Genomic DNA, 24,938 nt, shown 5'->3' with positions numbered 1-24,938 from the left:
GATCCCCCACAGGACGCAGCCTTCTCTTAACTTCCCCCAACCGCCCTCCAGGGCAGGGACAATGAAATAAACAACTGGGACTGTTAAACAATTAAAACAGAAGAACAAAGAATGAAGCTAAACTGCTGTACATTCCTAACGCACTTTCTTTGTGAGGTGCAAGGGCACAGAGGTGACCTGCACAGGCTCGAAAGTTATTCTGTCCAATACCCGAGCCGTCAGCCAGGTGTGGCTATGGGGGGGGGGGCGCTTGAAATGTGGCTACTGTGACTTATGAACTGAATGTTTAATATGCTTAATTCTTATTAGTTTACATTTAAAACTGATACTTGAGTCAGTTATTGGAAGGCTTTTAAGTATGTCTGGAACAATTTGGGTTATGTGAATCTACTTTTTCAACTGTCAAGTATTTTGATAAAAATTTCCTGTCTGAATTAAGATATGTGGTAAGTGTAGAATACACACTGGTTTTCAAAGACTTAGTATTAAAAAAGGACATAAAATATTTCATTAATGATTTATATATATTGATTACATGTTGAAATGATCATATTCTGGGTACCTGGAGTCATATAAAATGTATTATTAAAATTACTTCCACCTGTTTCTTTTTTACTCTTTTAATGTGGCTACTAGAAAATTTAAAATGATACACGTGGCTCACATAATATTTCCGTTGGACCGTGCTGCTCCAGAGCCAGATGGCTGGGTTCAGATCCTCACTCTACCACTTAATAGCTGTGGGAACCCTGTGTCCCTCCATTTCCTCCTGTGTAAATGCTGCAGGAGTAACTACCTCACGTGGTTGCTGAGAAGGTTAAATGAATTAGTTTCAGTAAAGTGCTCACAGGATGATCATTCTCCATGGGCCTTCTCTGTTTCTGCACATCCTGTAAGAAGAGGCCCTGAATGCCTTTGTTCTGAACGATTTTTTCAAGGACGCTTGTATAGCAAACCACCTTGGAAGATGGAGGTAGCTTCTCCCTCTAATGCAGAGATCAGGTAGGTCTGCCTACTGTCCATTATAAAAGATTGGGTATCTCCAGGCTCAAAGTTCCTCGTCTGTAACTCAACCCATTGCATGTGCAAGTATCACCTGGCCCTTTCTTTGGGAATCCGGACTCAGAGAATTAGTTGCTGGTTGTGGCTATTGCTGTGAGTAATAAACTGTTCTTTGTCTCTGACCCAGGAGTCTTGTGTCTTCTGCCAGCATTCTTGAGATCATGGCAGGGTAACTTGTTAGTTTTTAATTAGAGTGAAATCTTAGACCCTTCGCAGTTGTTTACAGTACCTAGAAGAGGTGCCTGGCACACAGCACCATACAAGGGTTAGGTATTATTCCTGTTACCCCCACTTATTTCCGTTGGGTTTGTGGAATCATTACCATCTTATGCCTTTTGTGTCCTCCCATTTAGGGAAAGAACTTTTCTTCACTCTCTCTTTGGTTCTCTGACATTCCCCTTGGTGCATGTGGTGAAATTGTTAGGCAGCAAATGCATTTTATTTTCTCTCTTTAAATATTATTTGTTATTGCTTCAAAATTCTTCTCTTCCAGGAGCATTTTATAGCATGAAATATGAAGGCACAGAGCTGCACTCTCATGCCCCTGGTTCCTTGTCTGTACTTTCTCCAGTAGAGGAGAGTTTGGCGTATGACCAGTGTCCACCACCATCGCTTCTGTTCACCAGCCACTGTGTGTGTGTGTGTGTGTGTGTGTGTGTGTGTGTGTGTGTAATGGTACTACCTTAACTGTTCACACTCAGAGGTGCATGGACACACGATCACAGTGCAGTTTCCATACATGCCTAATAGATTTCGACTATACTATAGAACTATATCTAGAGTTAAGTGTTTTATTGGTTTTGGTGGAAAGGACAATGTGAAACATTTCAGAGCAAAGAGTGCGTTTAGTATACTATTTGGAATAAGCTACAGGATCAAAGCAAAGTTAAAGGACATGTGAAACTTCTCCCTGTGAATTATATATAAGGGATTGTCAGACACACACATCACCAAAACAACTTAACTGAGCTATCTGAATTGCCATTAGCACAGATTTTTGTTTTTTTTTAAAAAATATGTCTTTATTGATTTCAGAGAGAGGAAAGAAGAGGGAGAGAGAGATAGAAACATCAATGATGAGAGAGTCGTTGATCGAGCCCGCAACCTGGGCATGTGCCCTGACCGGGAATTGAACCCCGATCGCCTGGATCCTAGGTCGACGCTCAACCGCTGAGCCACGCCCGGCCGGGCAAGCACAGATTTTTGAAGTTGCCAATATAAAAAGGCACTCTATTTTTACATAAGCAACTTAAATTTAATTACAGTTAAATAAAATTAAGCATTCAGTTCCTCATTCACACCAGCCACATTTCAAGTGCTCGATGGCCATGTGTGGCCAGTGGCTGCCACGTTGGACAGTGTTGAAGTAAGGCATTTCCATCGTCACAGGAAGGCTTATTGGGCAGCCCTGCTCGAAAACAATATATAAATGTTTGAACCAGATAGTCAGTATTGTTCTACAGTGACTAGCACTAAAAGTTGCTTCCAAGGCATTTTGCTATAATTCTAGATGTGTTTACAGCTTTAAGTTACGTGATTATAACTTGGTGTTAAGATAAAGGTATAAAATTTTATTTCTGAAAATTCAGTATAACACAGAAGTTCATTTTCTTTTTTTCCCCCAAGGATTATATCTTTATTTAAATATATTTATTCATAGTGATATTTATCTTTTAAAATTTTTTCTCTTGATAGGAGTTGTTCATAGTTCCTGTTATTACTATACACAATCTTGGCAGAATTTACACAGCCTAAAGCAAACATATATTTTATTTTATGGTCCATATTGCTTTAGCAACCCAGTTTCTTTTGAACAGAACAATGGATTCCAACATACACGAAAATATTGTCCTTGTTTGGTGATTATGGTGCTGTTGCTGAAAATAAAAACAGTAGCCATAGTAACAGCAGCAAGTGGGCCCAGCCTCTGGACGATGAAGGACTGACACACAGAGGAAGTCACTGTGTTGCTGCGTACATTCGACTCAACTAAGCACGAGCCTGGAGTTAGGCTATAGGGCATATCACTGTTTGCTTTGGAGGCAGAAGTCATGTTCCCATGAAGTCTTTTCCAGAGTTCCTGTTCTGTCCTTGAAGTTAACACAGACTCTAAGCCATGCTTTAGGTCCTTGTTCTTCAACATGGGGCCCACGTTCCAGCAACGTTAGCATCACCCGGAGCTTGTCAGAGTTGTGGCTCAGCCTCACCTTAGACCTACTTACTCAGAAGCTGTATTTTAGCAGAGTCCCCAGGTCACAGGTGACGGGAGGCACACTGAAGTTGGAGAAACACTGCTTTAGACAATAAAAATGAGGCCTCATCGATTTCCTGGTGTGGCAGCATGGATTGAGTCATGTCTCCCTTTCCAAATTCATATTTTGGAGTCCTAAACTCCAGCACTTCAGAATGTGTCCTTATTTTGAGATCAGGGCTTTACAGAGGTAATCAAATTAAATGAGGTCATGAGGGCAAGCCCAAATCCAGCATGACTGGTGTCCTTATCAAAAGGGGAAATTTGGACACAGACATCTCTAGTAGGGAGACTATGTGAAGACATGGAGAAGACAGCCACCTACAAGCCAAGGAGAGAGGCCTGGAACAGTCTTCGCTTATAACCCTCAGAAGGAACCAACCTTGCTGATACCTGGATCGCAGATTTCTGGCCTCCAGCGCTGGGAGACAATAAAGTTCTGTTGTTTAAGCCACTCGACTGGTGTACTGTCAGGGCAGCCCTAGCAGACACATGCTTACACTTTCTTCTCTATCATGAATTGTCTGCCTTTTAGATAACGTCTTCCTGGCACTTAAGACTTATATCTGCCCAGAATATGGTATCCATTTGTCAGGTCGGGTGCCTACAACAGCGCTCTTGGGAACACAGTTCATGGGAGGGACAATTATGTTTCTGACAGTTGCAAAACTAGACACCAATGACCTTGGGGGGGGATGGCAGCCTCCTTGTAACCATGTACTTCTTCAGCACAAAGAAAAATGATGATAGATCAGAAAGTGTTTTAGAAATTTAGAATGAGAGCTGTAGGAGATATTAAAGGATTCAAGAGCAGCCTTATGATCCAGCGATTCCACTTCTGGGAATTTATCCGAAGAAACCCAAAATGCTAATTTGAAAAAATATATGCACCCCTATGTTCATTGCAGTGTTATTTGCAATAGCCAAGATATGGAAGCCACCCAAGTGCCCATCCATAGATAAGTGGATAAAAAGTGGTGGTACATTTACACCACAGAATGAAATCTTACCATTTGCAACAACATGTATGGACCTAGAGGGTATTATGCTAAGTGAAATAAGTCAGACAGAGAAGGACAGATACCATATGGTTTCACTTATATGTGGAATCTAAAGAACAAAATAAATGAACAAATAAAATAGAAACAGACTCATAGATGCAGAGAACAGACTGATGGTTGCCAGAGGGGGGCGGGTGTTGGGAGACTGGGTGAAAAAAGGTGAAGGGATAAAGAAGTTCAAGTTGGTAGTTACAAAATAGTCACGAGGATATAAAGCACAGCATAGGGGATATAGTCAATAATCTTGTAATAACTATGCATGGTGCCAAGTGAGTACTTGAGCTATCAGGGGATCACTTTGTAAAGGATGTGATTGTCTAACCACTATGCTATACACCTGAAACTAATACAAAATAATATTGAATGCCAACTGTAATTGAAATAAAAGAATGACTGTATATGGATGGGAGGACCAGAAAAAGACTCAGAAAACACATGAGAGAAAGCAAAAAAGAACCATAGAGGGAGGAGGAGAGCAGGCTGGGAGATTAGAGAAAAATAAGTCAGACTGTCTTTTCTAATTGTTTAGCCACCACAAATTAATGAACAAGAGTAATTAATGGGCTCCTGTCCAAGATTTGCTATTTCAAATTTGCAATACATATGTATCCTGGGATTAGGACTCTCTAATAACAATTCCTGTCAGAGCTAAAGGAACCGAAGTCTCATTTTATACATAAGGAAGCTGAGTGCCAGTGTGGTGAAGGACTTACCCAATACCACCTGGTTAATTACTTAGAGACACAAGACCAGGATCCACCTCTCACAGCCCTGGCCCAGGGTTCTTGCAAGTACACCTGGCATGCATGGCTTTGGTAGCTGTAATTCATGAAACAGGGTATCTATGATCGTCTAAATTGCTTTACATGAAGCACATGGATTTTGCATCAAGTAGTTTTAATTATAAGGCTATAAATATGTGAAAGGGATCTGATGACATCTTATTAACTTGCAAGAGTGAGCTCAAGCAGTTTCTGATGTGGGCACAGTCCCAAGAATGAGTTTTATAGTCAGGAGCTATCCGGGCTTCTCCCTCCCTCTTTCTGCCTCCTCCTTTCCCTTGTTTAAATTCTGTTTGTTTGTTTGTTTTAACCATGGAGAATATTGTATAGAAATCAAACATAAATCAAGTTATGAAAATGCTGAAGAAATATTTCATCCAAGTTGTTTTTCTTCCTTTTATCCTGTCATTTATTTGAATGATGGTGGGATTTAATCTCCAGAGAAAACTCTTTGGTACTCCAAATAGAAAAAAAACCCAATGTATTTTTTCTAATCAGATACTAAGTGTGGCTGCTATTTTAACTTGTACTTCCATTGGAAATAGTACATTATTCTAAAGTATTCTTTTTAAAAAGTGCATGTAAAGAAGGAAGTTCATAGAACGCTCTCTCACATTAGCTGTTAGACTCCTGGACAAACTGGAAGCTGATAGCTTTGATAGTACTAAAGTGAGCTATGAAAGTTCTTAGGGATGACTGTGGGAACAATGGCCTCTCCGACGGGTAGCCGCCTCAATAATAAGGGTTATATATCCGAGTCAGAGGTAGGATCCCTCTGGCTACACCCTGCTGGGATCAGGTTGGGATTCAAGGCAATGGTTTTTTATCCTGTTCTACTGAAGACGATCTCATGATGTCACTTTGTAATTCTACTATGCTAGCTCTCTTTTCATCTGCGTCTCAATCATGTATGTAGCTCAAACAATCTAAAGAAGGAAAACAGAAACCACTCCAAGTGTCTGCAACAGAAGGAATTTAATGCAGGGAATTGATGACACCGGTGATGGCAGAGCTGAGAAGTCAATCTAGGGACAGTGAAGAAGCCCAGATCAGCAACTTCTGTCTCTAGGCTGTAATGTGCATCTGGTCATGATCCTCTTTATGGCAATTACGCAGGAGCTGCTCCGAGTCTGCCAAGGATTCTAAAAGCAGGAGCTATGCGCTCTGGAGATGTATAATCTGGTTGGAGAAAGCAGATATGCACAAGAAACCAAGAGCGTGATTAAGGGCTAAACCTCTGGGACAGATCCTAAGACCTGGGAGGGGAGAGCTTCATGGAGAGAGATCTCTGGTGCTTCCTGGGCCACTGTGGAGTGAGTTGAAGGACACTTTTCACGGTGTCACATTACCTAACTTAAAACTTTGAGTCACCTGAGCTAAGGAACGCTGTCTGTCAATAAGCTTGTTAACACATTTTATTCTCTTAGAAACATTCATCTCGCATAGAGAAACAGCTTTTCCTCTCGATGAGTCAGAGTTGTGTTTATTCAGGGAGAAAGGAGACCTAGAAGAAAGCATTTTGCTCTTCTAAAGGACATTGGCAGATTTAATATTCGTGTTCAAAAAAGAATATCTGACCTTGATAGGGTTAACTGGAAGCTAAATGGCAAGGTCAACAAAGCTTTGGGGCATCTGCAATCCCTGTTCTTCACGCCCCTCCCTCCTCACACCCCTCCCCTTTCTTCATGCCCCTCCCTCCTCACGCCCCTCCCCTTTCTTCATGCCCCTCCCTTTTCATGCCCCTTCCTGTTCTCCATGCCCCTCCCCTTTCTCCATGCCCTCCCCATTCTTCATGCCCCTCCCTTCTTCACTCTCCTCCCCTTTCTTCATACCCCTCCCCTTTCTACTTGCTTCTTCCCTTCAGGCTGGGCACTCAGAACTCTCATCTGCTCTTCTTACATTCCTCACTTATTAATTCCCACTTACTTGAAAGGATCAGATGGAAGTAATTTACAATGTAGAGTAAATTGAAATCAATATAACATCTATGGCTGTCTAATATACCCATACAGTGAAACTGACCCTTAACATTGGCATATATTTTGGGAGAGTAAACTTTTAAAACTAGGATATGAAAAGTAACAAAAGGCAAGATTATTCTGAAGAATTAGTTTGGGTATAGGATATCTAAAAACTGGTGTTCATATAATCGTATGAATATTTAGGAGAACGTTTAAATACTAAAATAAAAAAGAATTTTAAAATAGCACATGTATATCAGGTCATAAGATAAAGTTTAATACATTTGATCATGTTAAAGGGCACAAAACACAGTCAGTCTAACCAAATTTCAGGCATGCATTTACATAAATATATTAAATTAAGAAAAGAAATTGTACACTTAAACATCCTTTTCACCTAAAAAAATCATTAAATCCACAGATCAACAATAAAAACCAATTCTCTGCATTTACCACTTCAAGATACAATTGTTCTATTTTAAAGATAACACAAATACACTTGTTAGAATTTATATGCATTATACATATATTATATATTACATAGATAGTGTGTATACATATGTAGTGTTTGTACAGATAGATAAATATATATACATGGGTGTGTGCACACGTACAGATACACACAGGTGTACTTTAGGCCATCTGTACTATTATTGCTGGATTCTAATGTTGAGCTGAATTGGAGCTGGTTGGGTGTGATTAGTGTCCTTTACTTCAAACATGTTCATCACACCCACTGAGCTCACAATCCCCCACTATCAATGTCCTTGCCTTTTCTAAATCACAAAACCACGCTAGGCACTTCGATAAATATTTGTCGAATTAATGAATGGATGGCTGGTTGAATAAAGACTGATCAGAGGAATGCATATTATAATAACTTGGCTAAATAAATCAGATTAATTCCAATTTAGAGGGATTATCTGAGCCAATGACTTGGGGTGTTACTTTTCAGAAGAACATTTATAGAAATCCCAACTAGTACATATATTAGCTCTGCTCCCTCAAATGTGTACCTGCTTTTACACTTGTTCACACAGTCTTCTGCCTCTTATTAACAGGGATTCAAGCAAGGATTGGTTCTGGTATCTTCTGTGTGGGAGATTACTGACAAATTGAAGGAAAATGAACCACCAGGAAAACCAAAATGTATTAGAAGAATGACAAAGGCAACCATTCTTTAAAACTGCACAAAATCAATCACAGATAAAGCCCAGAAAAGCAAGGGAATTTCTTTTCAGATTTCTCTTATTCTTGTCAAGGATAATATTTGGTAATTTTTTTCATTTTAATTAGATGGGTTTCTTTTAAATAAATAGTCCTGTTTCACATATCCTAGGGAATCAAGCTCCAAAAATTCCAATATACCTTAGTGTCATCTATCCTGTTACTACATAGTTCTTGGCAAAACGCATGTCCAAAATGTCCTATAATGAGATATGGGAAATATCTGATAAGGCTGTCAACTTCATTTTTCAATAATAGTATTATGAATAGAATGTATTCATGTATTAAATAGTATTTGGTTCTACTATACATGAAGCCTTATTTTATTCTAGGGAAGTCATGTCTCAGATTTTAAGACTATGAGGTAAAGAAAGATCCAACATGTATTTTGGGCACAAACTATACCAAACCTGATTATACACTGTTCATGTGAACGGAAGCTATTGGCTAGCTATTTCTTAGTTCAAAAGGAAACGTAGAAGAACTAGTTTCTAACTGTGAAGGCAAAGTTTATTTTATATTTAGCTGTTACGAATTCCCCATCACTGCTAATGCTGTGTTCTATCTTATGTGCTAAAATGCCTTTTGAACTTCAGAGATTATAGTCAATTGAGATAACTCACAAACTTTTAAGTTAATTTGCTTATATATGTGTATATGTATTTTGATTTTAAGTAATACATCATCTACATATGCAAAAACACCCTGACTGGAATATGGTGTCAGACTTTGGGATGCATGTGAGATGTAACTTTAGAAATCATATTGATGCTTTTGGAGTTTTTTTGGAAAGCCACTATGTATGTAGTCTATCTAAAAAAAGCAGTAACAGATCTTAAGCCTACTTTTGTGTTGAAACAAAGGATCCATTACTTATTTTTTATATTCCAACCAATTTATATATGAGCTATATAAAAGAAAGCCAAGTAAATGACAGATCTATCTTTGGGTTTGTATTTAATGAAGGATTTAAGAGAAGTGCTAATCTGATAAATGAACAAATCTCTTCCTGGCAGCTGGGGAAACTACTACTGTGACTGGAAGGAAAACGGCACCCTGCCGCTCCCTCACGGTCTCATGAATACATTTTACTCTGCTGAACACTTACTTTAAGGCAACTTCCGAAACTTACGAGGAGATATTTAAGAGAAAGAAGTGTTGAAGTTGGCCAGGAGTAGTGTCTGACAGGTTCTATGATCATGTTTTTAATATTTTTAATATCAAAATGCTTCTATTCTTAGGTTTCCCTCCTTCTCTGACATCCTATGAAGTATTGGAGGTAGGACCAATTCGTGTTGGTGTGATGAAGAGAAGGTAAGAAAACAAACACGTATTTCTTTTGGCTATTCTAGAGAGGAACTCTGCAGGCATTGGCAGCGTTCACAATAACAGGCCCACTAACTTCCTGAGGGTAGTGTAGAAATAGGTACATTTTCTGGACTTGGAACTTTTGTCTGAGTTCTCTGCAAATTCAGGTCTCGACTGAGGTGGGGGGCGGGAGGAAGGAGACTCTGAAGTCTCCACTGAGGAACTGTTGCTCATTTGTCCTCATAGCTTTGGAGTAACCTTCTTCAGAGTAGACTGCAGAGTTGTTGGAGGTTGTTGCTTGAATAGGAAATAGCTACTAACTTTCCCTACTGCTAGCTGAAGCTCTCTCCTGGGGATAGTTTTGTGTCTTTCCTGCCTCTTTGATGGAACACCAGCTGAGCTGGAGCATCCGGGCCGGTAGTCGTGTCTGCCTTTGGTCACTTCACTGGTTGTGATAGAGCAGTCTCGTATGTTCATGTTGATCTACTGTTCTCCGGGATACAGAGTCTGAGCCAATGCGACACCAGGAGGTGGTAGTTTTTAGGAAAATAAATAACAGATCATAACCAGCAACATCAACAGTAACCTAGCTCTGGACATCTTCATTATGGGTGCATTGAGGGCATGCCTGTTTTGTTAAAAAACCAAGGGAGAGAGAGAGAAAGGTGAGGTTAAAAGGAAGAAGGCTATATCGGGGAGGGGTAGGAGGAGGGGGGGAGAGAGAGAGAGAAATAGATATCATAGGTAATACTCTGTAGAGATGCTCAGAAACTTTATTGATCAGCCAACTACAGCTGCCTGTGGTATACCTTATTTTTCCTCTCAAAAATTTGATTCCATTTTTATGTTTCAAAGCTAAGGAAGTTAGCCTAATAAAAGTTTAAATGAATGTGCACTTTGAAGGACCCTAGATGTAGCATCTAACCTCATGACTTACACCTAGCCGGCTTCGTTGTATAGTTTATGACTCAGAGATAAAAAAATATATTCAAATTGTTAGTACATTATTATGTAATTATTTTCATAAAACACAGAAGTACCTGTTCTGAAATATGTAAATGAAAAAAGTTTTCTATTTAGGTTGTGTATATATATTGTACGTGTAGGTTTCTTTGCTCTTTATGAGACAGTCCATTAATCTGAGAGAACATCTGAGTATTCTTTGTGATCAAATAAAATATATATTTTACAATACCCACAATGAAACAAAATTCCAAGGAGAAAAGGTATGGATGCAAGTGCTTTTTATCATTACTCAAGTTTCCGAAATCGCCCCTTCTTTTCACTTTAATGATGTGCCAATTCAGTTTTCTTCTCATTACCTTACACAACTGGCTAGAAAACAAGGTTCTATTAACTGGGACAGGAGCGCCGCAGAAGCCATGGGAGAAAGTTTCCCCCCAACTCTTCATAACCTACCATAGGAGCACTTCATATTAAGCTGACACCCAAATATCAAGCTCTAGAATGGACAAAGGCATAACAATATACACTTTTCTATTTCACTGTTTCATCCGGACCTCACACACCTGCATTCACGCCGAGGGCATTTCCCTTCCAGTCTGACTGTGTGCTTTATGACTGAGTTGGAGATGCTGCCATTTGTGGGGTGAAACAATCACTTTCCCTTAGCTCCCACTCTTCAACCAATTCCTATCTGTCTCTCGTTATGAATCACTAAAGACAATTCTCCAGTCACATATTTTAAAAATCGACTTGAAAGAAAGCTTCAAAAGATGTTTGAAATGACCACTGAGTTTAAAATAGGTAGCCATCCATTAACCATTGCTATTTATGCCTCTCCTACGAACAGAAAGGAATGACTCTATAATGCGTTGCCTTTCTTTGCTTGGGTGTAACATCCATGGGTCTTGCTACCTTCGTTTTAGAAGATTGTGGTCTTTCATGCTGGTGACTCGCCATAGAAAAGGCAACGACACCTGGGGTGCATATGTTTTTCTAAGTCACCTGAAACTCTTTCACTTGGGACAGGACTGTATTAAAAAAATCTGGGTCTGGGCAATTTAATGTAGATATTTTTAAATAGGAGAACTCATGGCAATATAACACCATGTCTTTGGGAAATCTTATTTTGGAAGAGATGGAAAGATTAAGGACGTAAGAAGAAACACTGGATTTTTCAGATTTTGCCGACTATCTAGCAGTATCCTTATTGTTTTCAGTGAAACTATGACCGGGAGAATGTGTAATAAAACTGCACAATTTGACAGATTTAGACAGCTGGCTCCCTCACAAGAAGCTCACATTTTGTTCATGTCACCACGTTGAATAAGGAACGATGAGGTTAGGTAAGGTCCATTTACAAAAATGGTTGTCAGGACATTTTTTTTTTTTTTTTTTTTAATTGTAAAACTTTCTGCGATGGAATTCAGTAAAAGGGCTATGAAGAGAAAGCCATGGAGACAAAAGACTGCTATTAACCTACAGATGCAGGCTGCTGCAGGGTTCATTGCAAGATTTGTCATACTGTTGGTCCAATGAAGTCTTAGTGTGACTAGAGGGGACCACCCCTTTTCTGGGGTAAGAGGGCAATTTGGTCTCCATGCTCATTTAATCCTGAGACTTCTTTGAATAGACTGTCAACGGAATCTAAATTGTGCAGAATTATGCATGCACTTTTTAACGCGGGCTATTGTTCGCTAAGCACTGAACCGGGATTTCTCAACCCATTTCCATTTGGCATGAGGTCACTGGAAACTTAAGTAATCATATACGGAAGACAAGAGCAGTGCGCTTAACCAATCTCTCCACATCGTGGTTTCTGTATAAATGCTCGCTGTGCTTTCACTGCACCTCTTCCTGCTTTAAAACAATAGAGGAACACTAGTTACAAGATTTTATGCTTTTTAATTGAGGTTCGGATTGCTAAAAGCAAGGAGCAGGTGTGGGAAGTCAGCCTGCGCTGCATAATCTACGCTGCGCTCCCACTTAGATGCCGCAGGGACAGCTGTTTGCCGAAGGGCAGCCCGCAGTGGGCGCGCGCGTCACGGGAAGGTGTTTTTTCGGCAGCGCAAAGAGGCTTTCTAATTTTGTTATAATCCGAACGTGGAGAGCTGGCCTTGAATACCATGAAGAAATACATCTATCAGACTTTTTGTAGTTGGAAGTGAGAACAAAGCATTTCTTTCCAAACCTGAACAGAACATTTACAGAAATGTATTCATACATTAACCAGAGAGGAATTTCATTGAGCTCTGAAGGACCATATACAGGAAAAGTCATATTTGGCGAGAATTATTATTTTAAAAATCTGTACAAGTGACAGCTTACATAGCCGGGATTTGTTAAAAACGAATGAGCTCTTCTCCAGTGAGGTTCGATTGAGTGTGCGACCTGTGCCGTTTTAATCGCAAACACCGCCAGTTCTGCTACGGTGAAGAGCTCTTTACAAATGTCTAATGCTGGGCTTTTCTTGCTTTTCCATCCGTCGTTAAGGATTACATGTTGGCACAAGGACACATTGCTACATTAGCTCCACGGCACAGTTAAGACTGTTTGCTTTCTCACTCCCCTTCTTTCCAATTAAGTTGGTGAAAAATGTAACTTTAGTATTCTACAGGACAGGGTAAAGGTGTTTCATCTAGGTGATGTCTATATTATAAAAATAAAATAAAAAATATAAATATGTAACACAAACCCAGTGCCTATTGTTAAATAAAATATACAATAAAAGCAGACCTTTTAGGAAGATTGGTTTTAGAATATGCTGTTATGATTTAATTATAAAACACTTGAAAACAATCTTGATATTAAGCTAGAGTAACCAGACTTCTCGGCCAGTAGAAAGGTAAGTGCGCAACATTCTTGTAATTGGATACAATGATAAAATGAAGATTACAATTTTAAATCAAGTTGCCCGTTTGCAAATTCATCAGGGAGTTCTGAAACATTCTCACATTATAGTCCTTTAATATAAAAAATATTGCCTTTTTTATTAGATCCATCAGATTGCACAGTAATGTTTCAAAACTCCATTAAAGTTGACTTTAGTTATTACAGACAGAAAATTCCTGGGAAGTCAAATAATCTCTTCTGGTGATATAAAAATTCCGTTATCAATTTACAATGGAATTTCTGTGTAAATTACTCCACACAAGGAAATATATAGTTTTAAAACCCATCTGTTATGCGGGGTTGTGAGCGTGTGTATGTATGTGCGTATGTGGACAAACGTGCCAACATACACACACAGAATCTGCACATTTCTGGAAACTATTTTTAAATTAATAAAAGAAAATGAAATCACAGGAGTGTGTAGCAGGATAACAGTCTTTCTTTTTAATGACAGGATAAAAAATAAATGCCCATTGGAAAGGAATAGTCAAACAGTCCCAGAAACTATACAATGTAACTTGTTAGGTCCAGCAAATAAGATGTCATGTCAATGATCTGATCAAGAATACCTGCCCTGGTCACTCTGCGGATGTTTCTGTCCACTTGTTCACACTGAGGACCAAGATATCCTTTTTTACAGAGGCACTTGTTGGGTCTAACACAGACACCTCCGTGACGACATGCTGGCTCACATTTTGCTGGGAGGGAAAGAAAAAGAGCAATAAAATCACACTCACATTGTGTACGTCAGAAACAGCACAAGTACTTGATGAGTAAGGGAAGGGAATGAAGTAGAAACCAGCACACAAAATGATCCAAAAAATAAAGACAAGAAGGGAAGAACACGGTTACACCCACAGTTATTTGGGGGCCAGGCCTTAGCAGAGAATGGGAGACATTTCCAGAGAAGCAGAGATCATGGGGAACAATTTCAATCCCTTGCAAAACGGTCTTTAAAACCAGAATTTCAGTTCTTTTCAAATCTCGGCTCCACTAGGGCATTTCCAATGGGGGCGGAAGGGCCTTTCAAGTAATGCTATGCTCCTGCTTTTCCAGGGTTAGGACCCCAGTGTGGGAAGGCCTGGCCCAGGAGAGAGGCCCAGTAGCTTGAGCATCTCCAGTCAACATAATGGGATGACCAGGTCTGGCTCTTGGTTAGATGGGGTATCTGCCTCCGAGGCTCCCTGGGACCCCTCCTCCTTGCTCTCAGGGGCACTCAGCGTATGCTTCCTCTCAGAACACATTGCGGCCCTTCCTGGGTCAGCGCGGCTGGCCAGTGAAGGATGTTCTCAGCAATCCTTCTCAGGGCTACTCCACAGCACAGCATTGGTTAGAATGTAAAGATTTACCACTAAAATGAGATGGAGAGAGAAAATTGGGTATATAACGTAATTGTCTTTTACTGATAGGGTAAATCTGGGGAGTGCAGCCCTGTAGGCAGAATCGAATTCCTTGAATACATTTCCTTATACTTTCAGGGGATAAGGTCATTTTAACCTTTGCAAATGCATTAATCAAAATCCAGTGGTCTGTAGTTGATACATGGAAAAGGAAAGAACAAAGAGGAAATAGACTGTTTCTCTTTTAAATTTAAGGGAGATGAGTAAATGATGTGAGTATAGGAATAAATTTCTTCCTTGGGTTGCAAATATCATGAATGGTTTCATTTCAGAAATGGTTCTGGTTTATCTTACATATTCAAATTATTTAAATTGACCTAGTGGAAAGATTACTTTATTTAACTAAAACTTCATATTAACTTAAAGACTATCTACTTTTATTTATATCATATATTATTATTAGTATCTATTATAGTATATATATAATGCCACCCATATCCAAAATAATGTTTCCCTTCAGTTTAAACATACTGTTGCTAGAAGGCACTCAATAAATATTTGTTATCTAGTAGTTTGAGAAGTTAAGTAAATGCAAAGCAAGGAATAAAACAGAATGGACACTATATGGGAGAAGCAGAGAGAATACATATTGTCCGGCATCAGAGGGAGCGGAGGGAAGATGTATTATCAGGAATTAGAATATTAGTGCATTTGAACACTGAATCTCATTTTTTTGTAAACTAAGGCAAAAGGAGACAATAAAATGTAAGCATTTGTTTTAAATAATGAAATTACTTAAATTTGTTTGGGTTTTCGTTACCATAGCTCTTTCCTAGATATGTAGCCATAGTATTAATCAATCATGTAATGTTATTAGTGTGGAGACAATTTAAGTTGAAAATGTAGACTGTATATGTAATTTTAAATGTTGGCTACTTTTTGTCATGCAGTAAACAAAGTAGACAAGTTACGGTTGTAATTGCTCTGAAACAAATACAAGTTTAGGATAAAGAAAAAAGATAACATTTATGAACTAAGAATGGGACTTTTAATTTCATTGGCAAGAGATACAACATTTAAAAGAGCAGAGGTCACAATTTTTTTGTATGTAATATGTATATGCTGGTTGTTGAAAATGCATTTTTATCCTTATGGCAACCTTTTTTTCCAGTTTTATTGAGAAATAATTGACATACATCATGCTTTGATGCTTTGATTTACATAGATTGTGAAATGATTACCCCAATAGGTTTAGTTAGCATCCATCATCTGATATAGATACAATGAAAAGAAAGGAAAAAGCTCCTGAAAATGCATTTTCAACATATACATCTTAAGTTCTAAGTATCTAAAGTTATGTAATTTTCTTACTTCACACCAAGTAGAATCTGAACATCACTGCATGTAACTGAGGAAAGCCCTGGTTAAAGGATGGAGGAACCCTGGAATAAGCCTCCTTTGCTCTTTCTGAGCATCTATACACCTAGTTGATGGTTCACAAAGGAGTGGCAAAAAGGATTTAAAAATCCCATATATGCCTCGAGGTCATTGCATTTCCCCCTTTTATTTAGTAATAGCTGCTGAAGAACCCTGCTTTTAGTGCACTGTAGCCAGAAAGCAAGCAGTTAAGTTAGAGAGGCATTTATGGGGTGTCTGGAAAATGCTGACACTTGCAGAGGGGCTTTGCAAGCACGAAGCCATTGGCTGGTGGGAAATCTCAAACCCAGGACCGGGAGCCTATAGAGATGATCTGTTTTTAATTTTTACTTTTGGAAAGGATGCAATTATTTTAAAGCCTTTTATGTTTCTGACTAACTTATATATGTGAGTTGTTTACATTAAGAAAATGGGAAACATTTCATTTACTAGTTCAAGAGCAGACCGAGCATTAATATTATTGTAAAACGACTGAATGTGGAACACTCCATAATTCTAAAAGAAATAACTTGGTGTTAAGTTCCTGAGTTCCTAAGGCCTGTCCCACGCCCAGCCTTTCCCAGCGTCGATGGAAATACTAACCGATTCTGCAGAAGTCCCCCTCCCAGCCCGGGCTGCAGCAGCACGTTCCCGTGGGGGTACAGTAGCCGTTCCGACAGAGCCGGGAGCACTCGGAGGCGAGCATCTGGGCCGGCTGCACGGCCGCCCTGCACTCCTCGGGCACGGGGGGTCTGCTTCGAAAGACAACGGTTGGTTGAAAATCAATACTGGGATGAAATCTAGTGGTTTTGTAGCTTACAAAGCATATCTCTTGCTTTCTAAGTAGACATTTCTTTTAAGTGACTCAGAAAAATTGACAATTATCTTTTGTTTTTGTTTTCTTGACAACTTTCTAAGACTAGTAAATACACGCCGGTGAGGAAACAAACTAGCCAGTTTTGAACCAAAGAAAACATAACACTGTAAGAAACTTTGTTATGATCAAAATCCATTGATTAAAAATATATATTATATCGATATTTTACATTTTCAGGCTAAGAATTTCTAGCAATTACAATTTAAAAAACACACACGTATAGTTATTTTATAAGTATTTTTTTTCCAGGTCTACAAAAATGTTTTAGGCATAGTGCCTGAGATAGGTTTCACTTATTGGCATATTTGGCAATACCAAATATTGAAGGTATTCAGCAGAATGAATGAGTATAGCTTAAAAAGCTTGGGAATCCATGTTTGTTTCAATTTTACATTTCTTTTGAGGTACTTTTTCTAGATTGATTGTTTTGAAAGAATATCACACTATGTGTGTGTGCTCTACTGACTCAAAACCTCAACTCTTTATGCAAAAAATGATACAGACATAGATAAATGTGTATATATACATTTTCTGCCTGCTGTAACGAAAAAGAATGCTATTGGTAGCAAAGAGAAACACCTTATCTGCCAAGGAAAAAGTCACAGATTTTCTTTTAATTGCTCTATAACTGCCCTCATTTAGAGAGGGATCAAGATGCCTTCCGAAGGTTTTTATGGTTCTTGCTGTTTCTGAAAGAAGAGCCTGTGTTTCAAGCTGGGCCAGGCTGGAACGATGGTCACAATGAACTACTCACCACCTCTTACTCTTTGGGGAAAATGGGCAGTGTTACACGCCTGCCAGTCCGTTACCTGTGCCCCGGTGTGGGGAAAGCTCTTTTCAGTGAAGGAATGTAAACAAACGCGTCACCACCAGTCACACTGCCATCATTAGGATGGCCGGAGCAGTTGGGCTCCTTAAGTACCATATCCAAGAAGGCGATAATTATAGGTCACAACCACCACAAGAGGTAAATGATGTAGCTTTCTGAGAGAAGCAAATAATTAGGTCCTTTTGACTCCGCTTTCCTGAGATAGGTTGTCTTGTTATGCCCCTGTGGGCACTGTGAGCAGCGATGAAAATTCTGGGTTTGGCTGTTAATACAATGACTCAAAACCATATTAAAAATGTGTAAAGACTTCTTTAGCTCTTCTCTCCAGTAGAAGTCTCAGTCTAAGTGGAAAGTGCTGTGCTTTACAACTAACGTGACAATTCAGAAAACCCCCTTAAATCTACTCAACCTCTTATTTAAATCTAGAAATGGTCAATTTCCAGAAAGGTCCCTAAGGCATTCGGTGGACTGAGCATATTTTTACTCAGAAAACATTAACGGATATTTTCCATGTGTTTCCCAAGTGTGTCTTTCTGGGAGTAAGGGACGGTGGGATAAGGGAGAAAATGTTAAATGGTGATGCCAAGGAAAGTAAGGGCACGAACTCTGCCTTCTTCTCATTGTTGAATAGCCCAAGTCTGCTCTTTCCTCCTCATATAAAATTCCCACTCTGTGAGATGACGGTGGCTTACGTCTTTGACCATCAGAAGAGCCACTTTTAGCCTGGCCGGTGTGGCTCAGCAGTTGAGCATCGACCTAGGATCCAGGAGATTGTGGTTCGATTCCCGGTCAGGGCACATGCCCGGGTTGCGGGCTCGATCCCTGGTCGGGGGCGTGCAGGAGGCAGCCGATCAATGACTCATCATTGATGTTTTTTTCTCTCTCTCTCTCTCTCTCTCTCTCTCTCTCTCTCTCTCTCTCTCTCCCTTCCTCTCTCTGAAATCAATAAAGATATATTGAAAAAAAAAAATAGAGCCACTTTTTAGTAGCCATGAAGTTCTCCTGCATCATAGGCCACAATCATTTACCAGGTGGCATTCAGTAAACAGGTGGTGTTCAGATTTTACTGCTAACTGGAATTCTGTTATCCAATTCCACTTTTTATTCACTCGTTCACCCTTTTTCTGACTCATTCAAGAAAAGAGACCCAGAAGTGGAGTGTGTCAAAAATGTATTACATGTTATATGTGATGCAAATGTGGAGGCGCACGGCTCATGTGCTACTCGACAGTAGGGCTTACGCCTGAACAGGTGACGCTAAAGAGAAGACGTCATTTAGATCAAGAATGTCGGTGGCTCTGGCTGAAGGACGACAACCAGGAGACGCTGCCTGTTTGAGGCACGTGCAGGGGTGTTGATTCCGTGGGGTTCACCAGGAAGAAGGAGGCAGACATGAGAGGAGGGTTGGGCTCTGAAGTGCATGCGGCTCTGCAGTGAGCATCCGATCCTTGTTTCCACGCTGACCCTCCAATTAGACGCTTTGACTGTTCTTCACCGAACATTCTATATACAGGACGTGCAGATTATGGGCGGGATTCTAAGCTGTTTCTCTGCCTAAGATTTAGTAAACGTTTATTCACCTACGGATGGAATTATTTCATATTTGGGCTTGTTTACTTTAGGTGTGGCTGTCATATACATAAATACTCTGATTTCCTTAAGTCTTTAAATACCTGGGAAAATCATCTTTTTCTTCTGTTATGAATTTAACAACTAACATTCCTCACTTAGCATGTCCAGTAAGTCCTCTCTCTTCCAAACTGTTATTCTATTGGGAACCCTGTAACATAAAAATCACATAAAACACAGCCCATCTCTCACAGGGCTTCACTTCTCCTAAGGAAGGGGTTATCCCTCCTTTTCCCTTCCCAATTGTAATTAAAGCCTTCTGAGGACAAAAACTACATATTCGAACCTCAAGTCCAGCCATTACTCGGACAAGTGCTATGCTCTTCATGGGGATAAGACAAAGACAAAACAGAGACCCGATGCTCACGGAGACACGGTGGGGAAGACAGGCGTGCCACACAAAAGGATAAATCGGTGTGGTCTTTGTTAGGACACAGGCACGAATGAAGTAACCCAGGAAAGACGAGAGAGCAATTAGTTCAGGATGGAGGGGTGTTGTAGAAAGATGGCATTTAAGCCACCGCAGTATCTTATCTCCCTCAACTACTGACATTCATAGGAGCTAGGGACACACTATAGAGGCATTCAACGAAGGTTCGTTAAATTGAATTGAATACACATAGTAGAAACTTCCTCAAACACTTTTTCTGGAATATAAACTCGATGAAGATAAATTCCCAAATTTTGAAGTTGTATTTTTTGATTCACTTGTCAATGTTGACAAGAACAAGTCATTTAAGCAACAGATTTTTAAACTCGACTAAAGTGATTTAGTAAAAAAATGAGGGCAATATGCAGTTTTTTTCTTTAAAACGTACACCTTCCTCTAGAAAACCCTCTTTTACAAATGTATGTGGCTGTTTTATGCAAGATTAAGTCTGCCTTTGTCTCCAGTACCACAGTATCTGATGATACATTGCCTTGCAATGCAAGTATAACCACCGCCATTGTCCCAGGCAGGCGAGAAACATGGGAATTCAAAGAAATGCTTTTAAGAGTTTTCGACTCTTAACAAATGAACCTCATTTTGAAGAATGTGTTTTTCTCTATTCATATTCTCCATTTTATGTCCTTTTAAGAAATGCCATTTATAAGCGGTACTTCAATCAAGTTTTCATAGCAATCTATACAATTACTCTAAGAACTGATATTCCAATATTTAAAACTGATAATTTAAGAAAGTCTATAACATATTGTACAGGGCAGAAAATTCCTTTGAATGCTGTGGTCATAGGTCACATCTCCAGGAAACAGAATATACATATAAGAAGAATTCTATAATCACTTAAAAATAACATGGTCATTTGGATCATTTTTTTCCATAAATTATTATATAATATTTTCTATTTGTTTTGAAATTGGGGATGGCTTCATGTTGCATTGTATGGTTACAAACGTATGGTTCATACATAAACATACACAAATCTTGGTAAAGTATGAGTAAAATTCCAGTTATGCTTAGGCTGTTACCATTTACCATATATTCTGTATGCACGCTCATCCATTCATGAGAAATTTCTACTTTGCTCTCATCTAATTTTTTTAGTAATATGCCTTTACAATTTCAGATGCTGTATTGCAGTTTAGAAAGAATTTGTTAGTTAAAAAAAAGTATTGTGCGCCACAGCATAAAATATAGTACATTAAGAATAAAGTCTAACCTGGCAGATACATCCATTTTTAGTTATTGGACATATAGAAAAATAACAATAGCAAAACTGTGGGACATGCTTCCTTGTCTTTTAGATTTCAAATCCACCATGCTGAATGGATTTTTATAGGGCATATACTTGTTCATGACCTCTAGTGTTAAGAAATTCTGTCATGTTTGAAAACTAGTCCCTAGCGGAGCCTGTGTCCCTGTTAATAGCTGAAAGGTCAATGGAGCTGCTAAACAGTTTGTATTACTGTCAGGGTGGCCATGAAAACACCGCCTGCAGCAAGAGGACTTGGCAGCTGGGTCAACAGGCACTGTGGGGATTTATCAACCTAGGGGGGCCACTTGCATAAAACTTTGACTGATGAATTGGGACTAGACTGGCTTATTGGGCTAAAGCCTCTCTATTATGCATGACTTTCTTTGGGATGGCAGAGCTGCCTGCCAGCTCCCTGCGACATATGCAAAGGATAAACAGAACCGATTTCCTCTTACGAAGTGATTTTTTTGAAAAAAGCACTCCTCAGCATCCAGTGTAATAAGGAGTAGGATGAAGATATTTTAAGAAAATAAACAAAGGGCAGTGAGCGGGGCTGTGGAGGGGAATGGTAGGGAGGAGGCAGGAGGAGCAGTTTTCGATATTGGTCACACAGGAGTTTGAGGTACAACATTTCTGTAAAATGACCTCTCAAGCCTGGAATGTGCATTGTTCGTTTATAGACCTCGTAAGGGAACAGTCTGTGTGACTTGGTTGGGTAACAGATAAGCAGTATGTTAAAATACAGCACGACTGAGTATAAGGTAATTAAATCAGTGTGATTAAGAATAATTTTGTTGTACAGATTCCTGGAGAAATAACCCCGGAAATGTTTCAAAATTTAAAAAGGGGGAGAGAGAGCGAGAGAGCTAGAGAGGTGGTCATTTGGTTTCAGTTCATCTGAAACAAAAATGAAAGAATCTTTGTCAAAAGTGTAAAAAAAAAAAATGTTGTTCTATAACAATAAAGCTTGGAAAATGCACAGCTCTATTGGAATTCTCTAGTTTCTATGCCCCAGGAGCACTGTTTGACCCTGAAAAGATTTCATAAAGAGCAAGCATCCAAGGCATGTCTTGGATATTTGAAAACTAGGCATGAAGAGCTCTTTACAGCTCCATGGACACCTTTACCCTAACTTTGGAACTAAGACAACCTGAAATGTTGAGAGGTCACCTGAAAATAATTCTTCAGTGCATGGAATGAACACCAACAATACTGCAGAGTTTAATATGTTTTAAATACATTGTTTAATGATCTTCATAGCAGTCTGCAGGAAGGAGGCAGGGCAGGGTGATCATCAGCACCGTATCAAAGGCAAAGGGTCACACTGTGGGAAATCAATTAGTGCAGGGCCCGCACTAAGGAAGATTCAGAGACAAGACCAATGGACTCCCAGCCCTACCAGGCTAGACATGTTCCTCCTCTCCACCGGTCTCAGACAGCACTACTAAGAGAAACTAAGATGACCGCCCAGCTCTTGTGCTCACTGGGGTGGGATCTTTTCTGGAACTGCTGGCCGAAAGAGGTCCCCAAATAAGGCATGCAGAACCCGGCCCTACAGACTTTGGGGGACCCAGTGAGTTGGCCCAGCAAGCTGCGTGACTGGTATGGGCTTGATCTCAACGCCACTCTGCCGTGAGATGTGACTGCTCCACCTCGGAAGATACTCCTGGGGCACGTTCAGTGTTCTGACACGGAGGCGAAGTTCATCCCTTTGCTGCTTTCTTTTAAATAAACTCTAGAGTTCTAGCAAAGCCTTAGAGAAACCTGGCTGTGTTCTCATTGAATTTTCTTTCATGATAAATAATGGCATTTGGTTTTTATAAGAGGTTATCTTGCCATCTTTTTCTGAGAAGGACGTCCCCTGTAGATGATTTTACACTCACGTAAATGATTAAATAACATATAGCCTCAGGCCACACTGTCCTTACAGACTGAGGGGTGATGCTGGAAGCTTGCCAGCTTTTGCCAAAGTGACTTAAGAATATTACATATGGTTTATAAACTCCCTCATCTTTCTTAAATGTGTGTATGTGTGTGTGTGTCGGGGAAAATAGAAAAAAAAAACCCACACCAAATCCTATGGTAAGGAAGTAATTGTTATGACGTCTAATATAGAATATAAAAATTTTATAATTTGTTGTTCCTCTCTTCCAGGGCCAGGAGTCCATCGATGTTTGAAAGTTATTCTGAAAACATTATCCTAACAAATCCAGGGCTCCTCCACAAGAATACAGTTAACCTAAGATTTTAATCTGAGATAGATTTTTGATATAACGAGAAATGTCTCCATATTGTTTTTTCAGTTGATGACGCTCTTTCTTTAATTTCTCCCTCAAAAGCTTTAGAAAAACACTTTTGCTTTGAAGCAGACATCCTGAACACTGCGAGGCTAGTAATTAGCTTGTGTTTGCAAAATAACCCCACTCACATACACTAGAGTGTCTACTCATATAGAAATGCAACGCATCTAGGCAGAAATACTACAATAATAAACGCTGACATCCAAATCAAAACAGCATGAGGCTCCCAACAAATGTTTACGAAAACATTTGTTTTCTTACAGTCAGTTTGATTTTGAAAGTTAGGCCTATGCCTGAGTACAAGGACGGTGTCTTTGGGACTCCGTTACTCCCCCAACCTTCTGAAAACCAAACACACATCTTAACCCTGGCCCCACACATGACACGACTCACCAGAAACAAGCACCATAATGAGAAGTCAGGCCTTTCAGGTATGTCACTCTGAGACCACCCTACTAGAGGGGGCCCTAAGATCACAAAGCCAAGGTCCCTTATGGCAACCCTGGTAATTAGACACTAATAATGGGTTGAAGGTGTAAAATTCACCTCAGTGCACCACCAACAGACTAAACAATCCAGATGAAGAGGGAAAGATTTTCATGAGGAGGAGGGAGAATTAATTATAACGCGACCAGGAAGCTTGCAAAAGCAAACCAACTTTGACAAACGTAAGGGAATAACAATGGCTATTTTGAAACTAATGGTATTCGATCTGAGTGAAATCCCCAGACCTCGTTATGAATCATTAGAATGCTGATATTTTATGAATTAACTTGAGTTTTAATTTCCTTCTACGTATTGCCAACTTCTACAGTCACCGCGGTGTCTGATATTTTTTTTCATTCATTACTTTGCTCTTCACAAAGACAACTTGGTTTCACACACAAGGAGGGAAAGAATCCCAACCCCCCCCTCCCCCCCCAGGCACAGACGGGAACTTGTCTCGCTGCGAAAGGAAATGTGTCCGTTAGAGAGAGAGGGGCGGCCACTGCCATCGACGCCCAGATGCGAGCCTGCGGAGGGGCCTTCAGAACTGAGCACCCTTCTTTCTGCTCTGAAGCACCAATGTCAACCTCTGTTTCTCTCAGAAGAGGTCGTGTTCTGTGTAAAAGGACACGAATCTCCATTCTGTTTTTCAGTGACTTTTTCAGAAAAACACACACAATTTACAACTTGTAAATAATATTTAAAAAATGGAGCTAAACTAGTGCTTCTAGTAAAGTTTTCAGGTTACTAGAATTTATTCTTCTAAAAGGCTTGAAACTGAGGAATTTAAATTTGCAAATGGGCTTATGAAGATTAGTATAGAACTAATTTGAAATTCACCGCATGGTGTAGCTGAG

General features: G+C 39.6%; 2 protein-coding genes across 8 annotated transcripts in view; one reads left to right on the top strand and one right to left on the bottom strand.

Annotated features, from left to right (window-relative positions):
* ANAPC10 (anaphase promoting complex subunit 10) overlaps positions 1 to 24,938 on the top strand; it is a 234,293-nt gene that overhangs the window by 155,028 nt on the left and 54,327 nt on the right. For 2 of the 3 annotated variants that reach the window (XR_013998791.1, XR_013998792.1), the window contains exon 5: positions 9,586 to 9,658. Coding sequence is in view for 1 of the 3 variants with exons in the window: in XM_081137063.1 (XP_080993189.1) it covers positions 9,586 to 9,603 (18 nt within the window). In the remaining 2 variants the exon portion in view is untranslated. Of the gene's footprint in view, positions 1 to 9,585; positions 9,687 to 24,938 lie in introns of those variants that run through there. The other variant, XM_081137063.1, reaches the window with a different exon arrangement.
* Positions 12,016 to 24,938, bottom strand: part of HHIP (hedgehog interacting protein) — an 81,012-nt gene continuing 68,089 nt past the window's right edge. Inside the window, exons 12-14 of one of the 5 annotated variants that reach the window (XM_081137055.1) lie at positions 16,867 to 17,018; positions 14,077 to 14,205; positions 12,016 to 13,264 (exon numbers count right to left, since the gene is read on the bottom strand). In XM_081137055.1, coding sequence (XP_080993181.1) covers positions 13,254 to 13,264; positions 14,077 to 14,205; positions 16,867 to 17,018 — 292 coding nt within the window. In that variant the 3' untranslated portion in view covers positions 12,016 to 13,253. Of the gene's footprint in view, positions 13,265 to 13,365; positions 14,206 to 16,866; positions 17,019 to 24,938 lie in introns of those variants that run through there. The other 4 variants (XM_081137056.1, XM_081137057.1, XM_081137053.1 and 1 more) reach the window with 4 other exon arrangements.

The sequence above is a fragment of the Miniopterus schreibersii genome, assembly GCF_964146895.1.
Source record: "Miniopterus schreibersii genome assembly, chromosome: 4".
In the NCBI taxonomy this organism is placed as follows: Eukaryota; Metazoa; Chordata; class Mammalia; order Chiroptera; family Miniopteridae; genus Miniopterus; species Miniopterus schreibersii.
The sequence above is the reverse complement of the archived record's forward strand: the minus strand, read 5'-3'. Positions and strand labels throughout refer to the sequence as shown.